The sequence below is a fragment of the Cynocephalus volans genome, chromosome X (assembly GCF_027409185.1).
Source record: "Cynocephalus volans isolate mCynVol1 chromosome X, mCynVol1.pri, whole genome shotgun sequence".
In the NCBI taxonomy this organism is placed as follows: domain Eukaryota; kingdom Metazoa; phylum Chordata; class Mammalia; order Dermoptera; family Cynocephalidae; genus Cynocephalus; species Cynocephalus volans.
The window spans coordinates 86,588,030-86,602,345 of NC_084478.1; the positions used below are offsets into that span (position 1 = coordinate 86,588,030).

The 14,316-nt window shown below is 37.4% G+C and overlaps 1 protein-coding gene across 1 annotated transcript; it reads left to right on the forward strand.

Moving 5' to 3' along the window:
• The first annotated feature begins 531 nt into the window (after positions 1-531).
• On the forward strand, positions 532-1,533 carry GPR174 (G protein-coupled receptor 174). Its single transcript, XM_063082984.1, has one exon. The coding sequence runs from the start codon at positions 532-534 to the stop codon at positions 1,531-1,533; it is 1,002 nt and encodes a 333-aa protein (XP_062939054.1).
• The last annotated feature ends 12,783 nt before the right edge of the window (positions 1,534-14,316 follow it).

A 14,316-nucleotide genomic window follows, 5' to 3' on the forward strand; every position in this document is an offset into this window, starting at 1 on the left:
CTTTCAACACACAGCTGAAATAGTCCCAGAAAGCTGATCTGTTCAAGTTAATCATCCCTGAAGAAGTGGCGGACCCACTGTGCACTAAAGCAAACCTTTCTTCTATGTGAGCCAAAAAGAGAAAAACAGCTTGCCAAACACCTATAAAGAGATGGCTATCATCATATGGGAATTTGAGGAGCTGCTGTATGGCCTATTCATGATCCAAACGGGAGAGAATCAACTGTCATGATGTCCCAGAAGGCTTTATAATAAACAAGAAGGGAAAATTATAACATCTTGCCAGTTGTGGTTGCACACTAAACTGCCATGTTACTGTAGGCAAATCCACAAACCCAAAGCAAACATGCAGATAGTTCTTTGAAAACTCCTTGAAACATATGGAAAGGCTCAGAAAGATGCAGTAAAAAGATTATTTTATAGTCAGTATGTCCAACCACTGATGACTTATCATTTAGAAGGAGCAGCAGTTGATTGTGAATTTAGGTTTTGAACCACCATTAAGCAAACATGTTTTCTCTAGAAAGAATCATGCCTGCTAATGACACGTGTACCGCACTAGATGCAGACAACACAGATTTTCGGTACTTTATCTATGCAGTGACATACACTGTCATTCTTGTGCCAGGTCTCATAGGGAACATATTAGCCTTGTGGGTATTTTATGGTTATATGAAAGAAACCAAAAGAGCTGTGATATTTATGATAAACTTAGCCATTGCTGATTTACTACAAGTTCTTTCCCTGCCACTGAGGATCTTTTACTATTTGAATCATGACTGGCCATTTGGTCCTGGCCTCTGCATGTTCTGTTTCTACTTGAAGTATGTAAACATGTATGCAAGCATCTATTTCTTGGTCTGCATCAGTGTGCGACGATTTTGGTTTCTCATGTACCCCTTTCGCTTCCATGACTGCAAACAGAAATATGACTTGTACATCAGCATTGCTGGCTGGCTGATCATCTGCCTTGCCTGTCTACTCTTCCCTCTCCTCAGAACCAGTGACGACACCCCAGGCAACAGAACCAAATGCTTTGTGGATCTTCCTACCAGGAATGTCAATCTGGTCCAGTCAGTTGCCATGATGACCATTGGCGAGTTGATTGGGTTTGTTACTCCTCTTCTGGTTGTCCTATACTGTACCTGGAAGACAGTTTTATCACTGCAAGATAAATATCCTGTAGCCCAAGATCTTGGAGAGAAAAAGAAAGCCTTGAAGATGATTCTAACCTGTGCAGGGGTATTCCTGATTTGCTTTGCACCTTATCACTTCAGTTTTCCTTTAGATTTCTTGGTCAAGTCCAATGAAATTAAAAGCTGCCTAGCCAGAAGGGTAATTCTAATATTTCATTCTGTGGCCCTGTGTCTTGCTAGTCTGAATTCCTGCCTTGACCCAGTCATATACTATTTCACCACTAATGAGTTCAGAAGACGGCTTTCAAGACAAGATTTCCAGGATAGCATCCAACTCCATACAAAGTCCTTTGTGAGCAGCCATACAACTTCTACCATGGCAACTGAATTATGCTAAATAATTTTTTAAAAAGTTAATGTGGCCTGAAATGCAAGTACAACAGAACACATTTGCAATACCCCAAGCCACAGGGAAGTACTCACGAGAAGCACCCACAGCTTTTCAGTTATACTTTATCTCATACTCTATCTTACCTATATGGGGATTTCACATCTTCATAATATGACCTGCTTGGAGCATTATGCTCCACCATCCCTGATGCTGACATGTCCATGTAGTAATTTCTTATCAAGTCTTTAAGACAAACTATAAAATTTCAGTGACATCATAAACATATGCGATCTCAACTAGAGTCATCAGTTTTATCTGTGAACCTAAAGCATAGAGAGATTATTAGTTTGGGGCCACCATAAGCACTCAGTTTTGTTACAACAAACACTGAGGCTTTGTATTCGGAGGAAATGTAGTTGTCTACTTATATTAGTAATCACAGTTTACATTCCAATATCGTATGCTTGGTTGTATTTTGAGTAGGATGGACAATATATTACTCTGTGTAAACAAAATGTTATAAACGTTGAGTCATTTTTATCTCCCATGTGTGATTATACTCCAGGGTTTGAAGACTCAAATAGCTATTTTCTTCGTTTCAGTGTCACACCTATTCATAAAATGGACATCTGAACTTAGGCCTCTGTATGTTAAACTAAGAACAATACACAGATTCATATACAGTAATCCTCTGTGACAATATAAGATGCCATATTAAATCTACCCAGGGAAGATAGTTCACAAAATTTATACAAGGTGAACCAGATGGCCTCTAGGCCCAGGAGAAAGCTGATAGGTGACAATCACAGTTCTGGTTCTCTTAAACTATTTCCAAAGAACACCTCTAGAGATGTATGGACCTGCTTAATAGAGGGAGTTTCCACCATGCTTCTAGGGTAACACTGAGTTAACTCTGATAGGTTACTGCACTTTCTGAGCCTGTGGAAGAAGAAGTAGTGCACTAATTAACCACTAAGCTTAGGCCAGAGTGAAAAGATGAAGCAAAGTTGGGCATACCTCTTAAATCCTCACCACATTGTATTTCTTACTCCAAGCTAAATGGCGACTGTCAAGCCACCTAAGCAAGCTAGAGTAGGGTTTGGAGGTAGTTAGTCAAGTGGACCCTAGAGATCCCATTGATTTTTTTGATCCAGCTTTGCTCCAGCCATACCATTCTGAAGCCTGCACAGCCTACCTCTCAGCAGCTGGGGAAGGCAATTCTTTCGCCTTTTGAGGAAAGTGCAGATGATTAACTTTGACAGCCTTGGGCACTCCTTACAATGACTTGCCTGCTACCTATTTGGTACTGTTATGCAGGAAACATACCTATAGTGTGAATAGTAATTAAACCTGATGTTAAGTATTAGAATACTTTGAAACATGTTTCAGCAAAAAGCTCTAAATTTTTAAAAATACTCTACTTAAAATCTGTGTGATATATAATGAAGACACATTCTACTTCTCATTTGGAAGGAATGTAGAACCCAGCAAAGGCTTGATCATATTTAGAAGAAAGGGGTTGTTTTAGGCATACAGTTATGATACTCATACCTTTGGGGGAAAATGGTGAAATCAAAATGTATTCTAATATCTAAGATTAATGAAAAGTTTTCTAAAGTCTTCTCTGGACAAGTGTTGATTTTGCTTGTACTTTGTGTTTAAAATAATACCATATTAGAAAACTGGTTTTGTGCTGCTAGCAATAGTGTATCTATGTGTCTCCTAATTATTCATTGTAAGGTACGTCTTTTAATGTGTTAAATGTGTTTTAAGTAAGTGTTAGATTGTGTTTTTAAAAAGGGTAACAATAACTGTTTCTGCTCTGTTTGCTTTAAAGTGATTTGTATTTGATTATAACTTAGTTTCATAATGGGATCGCAAGTAATAATTTTGTGGATTTGTGAATCAACTGTGGGTATTTGTAATGGGAGTCTTGCCTATACTATCTGTGCTTACTATTTTCTAGATTAGCACAAATCACACTTATTAGGGTAAATTTGGGAAACCATTGGTTTAATTTTATTAACATATTGATTTTTCTTTAAACATATCTCTTTTTTTAAAGGGGAGGGGAAATATTTCCAAGAGATTATTGACGTTCTTAAAGGAATGGTTGGGGACCGTTTATTAGGCAGCCTATTTATACCACTCAGAGAGAGCACTAGTGTCCAGTGTTCTTACGCTGCTTAGCTAAGGCCGCTCCTTCTCCTCAGGACTGCCCATCTAGGTTTGTATCCAGTGCTCTCATTTACTTTATCCACTTCTCACCCCATGAAAATGTTTTGTCTTCTGCCCTATTCTCTTTTTCTTCTAGGCAGTATTCTGATCAACTCATTCACACTAATGTGCTAATGACTAATGTTAGCTTAGTATTAATTTACCCAGGGATGTCTGAATTCCAAGCTTTAGGACTAGGCATTAACCCAAAGTAGTGACTTTCAGTGGAAGGATTTTAGACACTGAAGTAGACAGACTGGAGGGAAAGATATTTTGAATAATGAAAGCTCTTACAGCAGTGCCTTTCTGATTACATATAATAAGTGATCACCTGCTTTGCTTATATAATGGGGATGCCAGATTCTAAGAAATATATCCATAAACACAACAATCAATTTCTCAGATCCCTGCTTGTTTTCTTTTTCTTTTAGCCTCTTTCCTTTCCATCTCTGGACTGATTTCCAGGGGAAAGTCTAAGCTAGGGGAGAAATTATTGCTGCCGCTACTATTCAGACAGCAGCCCCTTTTCTGAGGCTCTCCTTTCCTTTCCTTGGAGAATCTTCTCTCCAGACCTCTTATGTATTACTCACTGGATTCCATAAAATTGGGGTGCAAAAAGTGAACACCCTCAACTATGGTAATATAAAATTTAAGATTAATAATCTAACATTTCCTACATAAAGTTGTTTAAATTTTGATTCCAAAATACAATTCCAATAAGAGAAATTTTGAATATGGGGTGCTTTCCGTGTTGTTATTATTCATTATTATTATTGCTATTATTATATTCAAATAGTTTGTTTGTTTTTATTATCATTTAAGCAGCTAACTCTTTTAACTGGGAATTCCACGAAGAGGAGCCATCTGCCCCAGGAACAATGGTGCAAGCTACCTGAGTCTGAAAGGGTGCATCAGTGAAATTCTTGAAAAACTTAATTTTTATGTCATCTTTTGTTTTCACTCCCAAGATACTGTGAAAATGTTGCATTTGGAGTTTGTTTACAGTTTTAATTTATAATATGCATTTTAATAATAAAGACTGTCTTTTTAATTACATAGAAATTTTCTGCCTCCAGAAGTCAAAGTGTATTTAGTCACTTTTAGCAAACTGATAGACTTGAAGACATTTGTTAGCGTTTTTCACACACATGGATAAAAGTCCCCCGAGGCTCTACTCTCCCTTTCTCCCCCTTGGAGGGGCACATTCTATTCTCAAAGGGTAAGATGAGCCACTCTCCCCACCCTACTTCACTCCTGCCCCCAAACTCCTCTGATAGATATACTTTTTACCAACCACACACACCCTACTAAGATTATTCCCCACCCTCACTGTGGACCAAGTTTATTTGAACTACTTAAAGCCCTGTATTTGTGATGAGAGCGCATACGGAAGGTTTTCTTTAGTATTAAAGGTCGTTAAGACCTGGCAGTCTGACTTTTCTTGTGTATTGGCAGGGGAAAAAAAATCTTCCACTCTCCACTTTTGCCCTTCTCAAAACAGAAAACAAACAAACAAAATTGTGAAGTCAGGAAAATTGTCTCTGTCCCTTCCCTCATCCTAGTTTTCTTTCTTCCACTTTAGCAACTCACTCCCCCTCCTACCTATATCCTTAGTGTTTTCAGGAGGCCCAGGTATCTTTTGTAGTAGTCAAGTTATTAGAAATTACATAGTTTGGCTGCTGCAGAAAAATGTTCCTAGGAAGTGGTAAAGGGTTTCCTATGGAGAAATTTCTGGCACTTTTGTAGACCTGAAGAAAATCATGGGATATAAATAGGAGTCCTGTCCTATGCTTCTAATGCCCTCAAATCATGTACAGACCTCTTCTGTGCCCTCCTAAAGCTAGCCCAGAAGTAACTTCACTTCCTTCACTATTATATTTTGTAAGAGTGGTAGGGATGGAGGGAAGGGAGTGAGAGAACTCTCAAGTAAATGTAGCTGTTTTAACTTACTCAGTTATTAAAGGATGTGGTGTGGAGAGGTGGTGGGGGAGAGTTGTAACTTTTTTGAACTTCACAGACCATTTCCTCAGCAGAATGTATTCAGTCTTAACAGCTACTTGATTTTGCCAAGACCATATGTCTTCTATTGATTTTTTGATTAAATTCTCCTCATTCTACTCCTTACTCCACATCTGATTCATCTACAAGCATAATCCTTATTCAAGGCCTTACATTTTCCTCCTTGTATCTCCTCAAAAAATAATAAAGCAACTACTCTATGGAGAGGGCTGTCATTAGGGCTGTTTTTCTGACCCCAGTGTCTTCTTTTTATCAGGATCTCTTCAAATTTGAGTCTGGCCTGTAATGGTGAGATTTTTCAGACTTTTCTAAACAATATTGAATATCCACAACTTGTGATAAGACTGATAGCACTCATACCTTTTAAAATCCTAATCTAATAAGAGGGCATAAATAAATAAATCAGTTTGAAGAAAAGATGGTCCAAGTTATGGGCTTAGAGAATGCAAGCATAAACGAAGTGACCATACTATAAACTCCCCACCCCATCTTTGCATGAAGTAAAACATGTAATACTGGATTAAAAATGGTCTGAAATCCCATTCCTGCCCTATGTCACTAAACAAGTTTAACTTTTTACTAAGATGCATATAAAAAAAAAATGTGTGTGTGTGTGTGTGTGTGTGTGTGTGTGTGTGTGTATTTAAATATTCCTTGGTCCAGATTTATTATGGCTCTCATGAAGAGCCCAGCACATTCAGTTCTACTGAATGTAAAAATACCAGTGCTGACAGACTGAGTTTCTACATTTTAGTCAAAGTGATTCACTAAACAATATTTATAGAGTGCTACTAGAATGCATATATGAAAACGTACACTGCATTTTATCTGAAACCTGTGCCATAGTTACATGAACTCTTTGACTACTACTCATAATTAGGTGGCTAGATTTCTCTAAAGTTTCCTTCAAATATTTCACATTTTTTTCGTTTGAATCTATCCTGACAAGTATAGATCCATTCAGCTATGAGTTATGCTGTGGTTAATAGATATGTGGCTTAGACTACATAAAAATGTATTTCTCTTTCATGTAAAAGTCTTAGCCAGTATGATGCCTTTTCTTTGCAAAATTTTTGGGGATCCAGACTCCTGTCTTGTAACACCAACATTTCTTGGGTGCTTCCCTAATCTAAATGGTGCAAGGTCTTGTTCAAAAAAATTGGGAGGATATAAGACTGATATAGCTCTAGTGCCTTGGGTTCCTACATAAGAAAACCGAAGCCCAATGTAAATTGTAAAAATGAAACTTAAGCTTAACCAGTCAGAAACTGCCAACTAAAATCTCCCTAGGGACTTTCCACCCAAATAAGGCAAATGACTTGCTGTAGCCAATCAAGTGATTTCTTTACCTTCTTTCCACATTCAGTCTGTAAAAGCCTGCTGCTCACACTACTAAAGCAGAGCTCTCTGAACCCCTTCTGGTTCTGAGTGCTGCCAATTCATGAATCATTCTTTGCTCAAATAAACTGTGTTAAATTTAACTTGTCTAAAGTTTTGTTTTTAAAGGTATCTTATCACATTTGCATTGCAGCTAGTAGGGTTGGGAAATGGGGGAGGGGAGGAATGCTTCTTCCTTTTAAGTGGATGACTAGAAATTGTAAATATATTTTCTACTTGCAACCCACTGGCTAGAAATCAGTGACATGGCCCTGCCAAGCTGCAAGAGAAGCTAAAATTTGTCATCATTATTCCAGGTGGCCACATGCTAAGTTAAAAATTCTTTTATGTTAAGGAAGAAATGGAAAACAAATACAGGGACACAATGTGTTCTCTGTCATTCTAGGAATATCAAAGTTACCAGAGATGTCATCTGCACTAGAGATGACATTTAAACCACAAACCCCAGCAGTCTCTTGTATGTTCATTCCATTTTATAAAACCACCACTTCCTTTTAATGGAGCAGCATTTTCTCTTCCCCCTTGGGATTATCCAAACCATCCAATGGCACCTGTACCTACAGCAAAAAGAACAGTAGCCTCCATCAAAAAGTTACGGTGGTAGTGCCCTGGAAGTCAATGGACAAGGCAAGATGGGGAATCAAAGAGGAGGATATAGAGAGTGGCTGCACCGGACTGTGTCGTACATATACTTTCTTTATTCTGTTCCCCGAGAGGAAACAACACTCCCTCTTCTGACCTCCTATTGTTGATTCAATGCAGGTACAGAGCAGAGCATTGTCCTCAAACTTAATTACTTTGTGGAATTAAAATCACTTCAAAGCTGCTTTGTAGTATCTGATCCCTCTGCCTGGAATGTTCTTGCAACAGCTCTTTTCTCTTTTCCTTCAGTTTTAAAATCCTTCTGTTCTCAAAGTTGACCCCTTAGCTAAAAAGCTCCCCACCCCCTACAGACACAAGTTCATTTCTAATATATTACCTTGAATTTTTCCCTCATGACACTTTATAATTTGATTATTGTATATATTTGTTTATTGTATGTCTGCCCCACTTGAATATTAGATTTGTTTGCTTTTGTGTTTACAATGCCTAGCCCCACTACCTGCAACATAGTAGACACTCAAAAAATGTATGTTGTATAAATGAGTAGACAATGCGTGTAAGTAAATAAGATGAACTCTGTTATCCAATATTCTCTCTATAGAATGCTACATCAATTGACAGCTTGTGGTTTATAGTGTACAATAACAGTTCAGATTTATTGTGTTGACTTAGGTCTGAGCACAATTTTCAGTTGCCATCAAAATTGTCTTAAGAGGAAATACGTTCAACTTTTTTTCTGTGTTATGTGTACCTCCTTGTGTTAGGGTGGTATAGTAAAGAATTACGTCTGGTCTTTGCTTTGGGTTTCTTGCACAGAACTTCAAAAACCCTCAGAATTTCCTGAATGATAAGAGTATATTTGTTATGCTAAAGAAGTGACTCAAGGGGAGTGACTCAAGGGGAGTGACTCAAGCATCAGGATGGGGGTTGGTCACCAAGAAGACCAACCATGTGATTAGAGAGTCAGTCCAACCTCATGGGAGGGGAAAGAGGCTGGAGATTAAGTTCAATCATGTGGCCAATGATTTAATCAATCATGCCTACCTAATGTATTCTGGATAAAATCTTGGACATTAAAGCTCAGAGGAGCTTCCTGGTGGATGAACATATTGATATACCAGGAGGTCAGCACACCCTGACTCCACTGGGACAGAAGCTCCTGCACTCAGGGCACTCCCAGCCCTTGCACCATATATCTCTTCATCTGACTACTCATTTGTGTCCTTTATAATAAAATGGTCATCATAAGCGTAGCACTTTCCAGAATTCTGTGAGTCATTCCAGTGAATTGTCTAACCTGAGAGGGTTGTGGGAAGTCCTGAATTTGTAGCCATCCAGGAAGAAGTGCAAGTAGTGTAGGCACATGTGAAACTTGAAGCTGGCATATGAAGTGGTGGCAGTTTTGTGAAGGACTTGCCTTTGTGGGGTCTGCATTAACTCTGGGTAGTGTTAGAATCTAATTGAATTGTAGAACATCCAGTTGGTGACAGAGAAATGGTGTCAGAGCAGTACTGGAAATCTCAATATCATTATGTTTTTCACTGTTAATTAAATAGTACTTCGGAATAGCAAGAATATCCGCATTAACCTGTCTAACAGAGAACTTGTGGTAGAGCAACTGCTATATTTTTTCTCAGATAAATAGTCTTAACACATTAAGCAAAAATTAAGAATTAATTGATTTGGTCACTGCCAGTAGATTAGTTAAGTCAATGTCTGTATAACAAATAAAATATAATGAAACCAGTAGTTTAACCGGTAACCAGTAGCTTAACTAAAAATCTACCAGTTGACACAGTGATATATAGGAATCTGAATTTGGTTTCTTGAAATAGGCACAGCTCTTAATGAAAACATTAGTCTTTCAAAACAGGGTTAGTTGACTTTTCTATACATTAAAAAGTTAATATCCCCTTAGTGAAAATGAGCCCTTTGCCTTGGTTTTAAGCTGTCACATTTGATTATATTCCAAACCTGTCTGAGCATAGTTTTATTAAAGCCCACAACTAAGCCAAAATGTGTTCTGGACAATCAGGCCAGAAAGAGCATCGTGACTATACCTACCAATATTAAACAGAAACACAAATGGACAGAGAAAGTGGGTTTTCTTAAAGATATCGCTCAAGAGAGAAATTCACCAGTTTCTCTCCAATCCATTGAGCCTGGTTATTGCTCCCATGGGACGTGGTCAGAGGCATCTAAAAACCACTAAAAAAAACCCCAGTCAATGCTGGTCTTAAGGTAGAGATCAAGAAACATTTTAGTTCTTTCTTTACCAGCTGTAATTTCAACCCCTCATTTGTGAATGGTTACAAAATACTCCACAGTTGTTCTCTTTCTCTCTCCTATCACAAGCCATGCTTCATCCAGGGTTTGGGGCCTAAACTTGGCCTGGTAGAGGCAGGAAAATCTTCACCACCACCTCTGCCATTGCCCAATTCAGGCTCTGAGTTGAACAAGACAATCATTTTCTAACAAATGATCTGATGAGATAGTTTACTTCAAATCAGTAGCTTGTACGCATTAGCTCTGAAAATATAATTTGGATTTTACTCAGCAGTGTGAGGAAATGGTTCACACCTAAAGAGAGGTTTGGAAAAGCAAATATAGTCAGAATAAGATGAGGCCAAGGCTTAAGCACTTTTAAGTTTTCTTGTCTGCTGCTTAACCTCATCACAACCTACGCCACTGGTTGTATTTTAGATAGATTTTTAGTTGCAGAGACTTCTGGAAATAAATAAGCAGATTCCTCTAAAATGGCTGTCACAACAATGTTGGGGAAGAAATATGTGTTTGGGAAGCCAGAGGGGAGGTGAGAATCATTAGAATTGCTGAAGGAGCATAAGTATCTAGAAAAGGCATTTCTAATAATATAATATACTTAATAGTATCATTTGTAAAGCTGGTTTGTTTCTCTGACTATGATTAGTTATCAAAACAATAGACTTGATATTTAAGGTGATCTACGTTGTGCTCTATCTTCAACATTAGCTGAGAAAGAAAAATTGTGGAAATCCATTAGTCTCAACAGTTACATTAATCAATTAAATAGTTAAGTACTAAATAAGTACCATGTAACATGCTTTGTGTTAGGCACTGGGAGTGCAAAGATAATAACAACAGAATTGGCTTAATAAGGCTGTCTTCACTTCTTTACCTCTTATTTACTTCTCAGCCCATTTTAATCTGGTTTTTCTATTACTATTTCACTTATTTATTTACCCATAAACGAATATTTTTTCATCACCAACTAGTGCCAGGTACTAGGTAGGTACTGAGAGCTTACCATCTAGATAATACATAGTCAAAATTAACTATATGTATACATGCATTTTTATTTTTATTTTTAAGATAAAAATAAATTTTATTCTAAAATCACTATTTCTTTTATTCATTTTTAGTCATGATATTTAATCTATTTTTAAACTTTAAATAATATTAAAGAAGGATGTGAGACTGCTTTTGTCTGTTTATTGAATGAGGCATGGTTAAAATTAAGATGTCATTAAAGTTGGTTATTGAATCTCCTCTGATCCTGACGGTAAGCTTCCTTAGGGTTTAAACTCCATTGCATCAATTCTTCTAGGACTGTGTTTAAGCTAAAGTGAAGATTTGTGCCAGTTTTCTGGATCATTGGAGTAAGTACCAGGCTTATCTGAACAAATTAGGTGTAAGTACTTTTTTAAAAATCTCTCTTTCACAGGAAAGCAAACTAAAATTTAAGAAAGCCTTTAAACTACCATCTACACTTTGTACGTCTTTGATACAATGGTTTTCACCTGGAACAAATAAATTAACTTTTCTGAACTGCAATTATCACAATCGGCAGCTTTAATATTTATCCCTAGTAGACCCAATTGTCCATCTGAGGAGCCTCAAATTATTCATCTGTAAAACCAGGTCACAGGATTGATTTTTTTTTTTAATTTAATTTTATTTTGTCAATATACAATGTGGTTGATTATTGTGGCCCATTACTGAAACCTCCCTCCCTCCTCCCTCTCCCGCCTCCCACCCAACAACCTCATATCTGTTCGCTTATTGTATTGACTTCAAGGAATTGTAATTACTGTGTCTTCTTCCCTCCCCCCCCCCCCAGTTTATTTGTGTATTTATAGCTCCCACAAATAAGTGAGAACATGTGATGTTTCTCTTTCGGTGCCTGACTTATTTCACTTAATATAATTTTCTCTATGTGCATCCATGTTGTTGCAAATGGCAGTATTCTATTCCTTTTAATAGCAGAGTAGTATTCCATTGTGTAGATATACCACCTTTTCTATATCCACTCATCTGATAATGGACATTTGGGCTGGTTCCAACTCTTAGCTATTGTAAAGAGTGCTGCAATGAACATTGGAGAACAGGTATACCTTAGACTTGATGATTTCCATTCCTCTGGGTATATTCCCAGCAGAGGGATAGCTGGGTCATATGGTAGATCTATCTGCAATTGTTGTAGGAACCTCCATACCATTTTCCACAGAGGCTGCACCATTTTGCAGTCCCACCAGCAATGTATGGAGTTCCTTTTTCTCCACAACTTCGCCAGCATTTATTGTACACAGCCTTTGGTATATTAGCCATCCTAACTGGGGTGACATGGTATCTCACCGTGGTTTTGATTTGCATTTCCCAAACGCTGAGTGATGTTGAGCATTTTTTCACGTGTCTGTTGGCCATTCGTATATCTTCCTTTGAGAAATGCCTATTTAGCTCTTTTGCCCATTTTTTAATTGGGTTACTTTTTTTTTCTTGTTGTAAAAATGTTTCGGTTCCTTATATATTCTGGATATTAATCCTTCGTAAGATGTACATTTTGTAAATATTTTCTCCCACTTTGTTGGTTGTCTTTTAACTCTGTTAATTGTTACTTTGCTGTGCAGAAGCTTTTTAGTTTGATATAATCCCATTTGTTTATTTTTCCTATGGTTACCCATGCTTTTGGGGTCATATTCATGAAGTCTGTGCCCAGTCCTACTTCCTGAAGTGTTTCTCCTATGTTTTCTTTAAGAAGTTTTATTGTTTCAGGGTGTATATTTAATTCTTTAATCCATTTTGAATTGATTTTAGTATATGGTGAGAGATATGTTCTCCTGCATATGTATATCCACTTCTCCCAGCACCATTTGCTGAAGAGGCAGTCTCTTCCCCAGTGCATAGGCTTGGTGCCTTTGTCAAAGATCAGATGGCTGTAGGTGTGTGGGTTGATTTCTGAATTTTCTATTCTATTCCATTGATCAGTGTGTCTGTTTCTATGCCAGTACCATGCTGTTTTGGTTATTATAGCTTTGTAGTTTAGATTAAAGTCAGGTAGTGTTATGCCTCTCACTTTATTTTATTTCCTCAGAATTGCTTTGGCTATGTGTGGTCTTTTGTTATTCCATATAAATGTCTGGATAGGTTCTTCCATTTCTGAGAAAAATGTCATTGGAATTTTGATGGGGATTGCATTGAATATGTATATCACGTTGGGTAGTATGGACATTTTCACAATTTTGATTCTTCCAATCCAAGAGCATGGGATATCTTTCCATCTTCTTGTATACTCTCTAATTTCTCTCAGCAGTGGTTTGTGGTTCTCATTATAGAGATTTTTCACATCCTTGGTTAACTGTAGTCTTAAGTATTTTATTTTTTTGGTGGCTATTGTAAATGGGCAAGCTTTCTTGATTTCACTTTCTGTGTGTTCACTATTGGAGAAAAGAATTGCTACTGATTTATGCACATTGATTTTTTATTCTGCAACTTTGCTGAAATCATTTATCAACTCCAAGAGTTTTTTTGTAGAGGCTTTAGGCTGTTCGATATATAGGATCATGTCATCTGCAAACAGGGACAGTTTGACTTCATCTTTTCCTATCTGGATGTCCTTTATTTCCTTCTCTTCTCTGATTGCTCTGGCTAGTACTTCCAACACTATGTTGAATAAGAGTGGTGAGAGTGGGCATCCTTGTCTATTTCCTGTTCTTAAAGGAAAAGCTTTCAGCTTTTCCTCATTCAGGATGATATTGGCAGTGGGATTATGTTGAGATATTTTCCATCTATACCCAACTTGTAGAGAGTCTTTATCATGAACAAGTGTTGAATTTTATCAAATGATTTTTCAGCATCTATAGAGATGATCATATGGTCCTTGTGTTTGATTTTATTGATATGGTGTATCACATTTATTGTTTTGCGTATGTTGAACCAACCTTGCATCCCTGTGATTAATTCCACTTGATCGTGGTGTATAATTTAGTGTATGTGTTGCTGAATTCTGTTAGCTCATATTTTATTGAGGATTTTGGCATCTATATTCATCAAGGATATTGGCCTGTAGTTTTCTTTTTCAGTTGTATCTTTACCTGTTTGTCGTATCAGGGTGATGTTTACTTCACACAATGAGTTTGGGAGAATTGCCTCTGTTTCAATCTTCTGGAATAGTTTGTAGAGAATTGGTGTCAATTCCTCTTTGAATGTTTGGTAGAATTCTGCTGTGAATCCATCTGGTCCTGGGCTTTTCTTTGTTGGGAGCCTTATGAAAATTCTTCAGTCTCTTTTATTGTT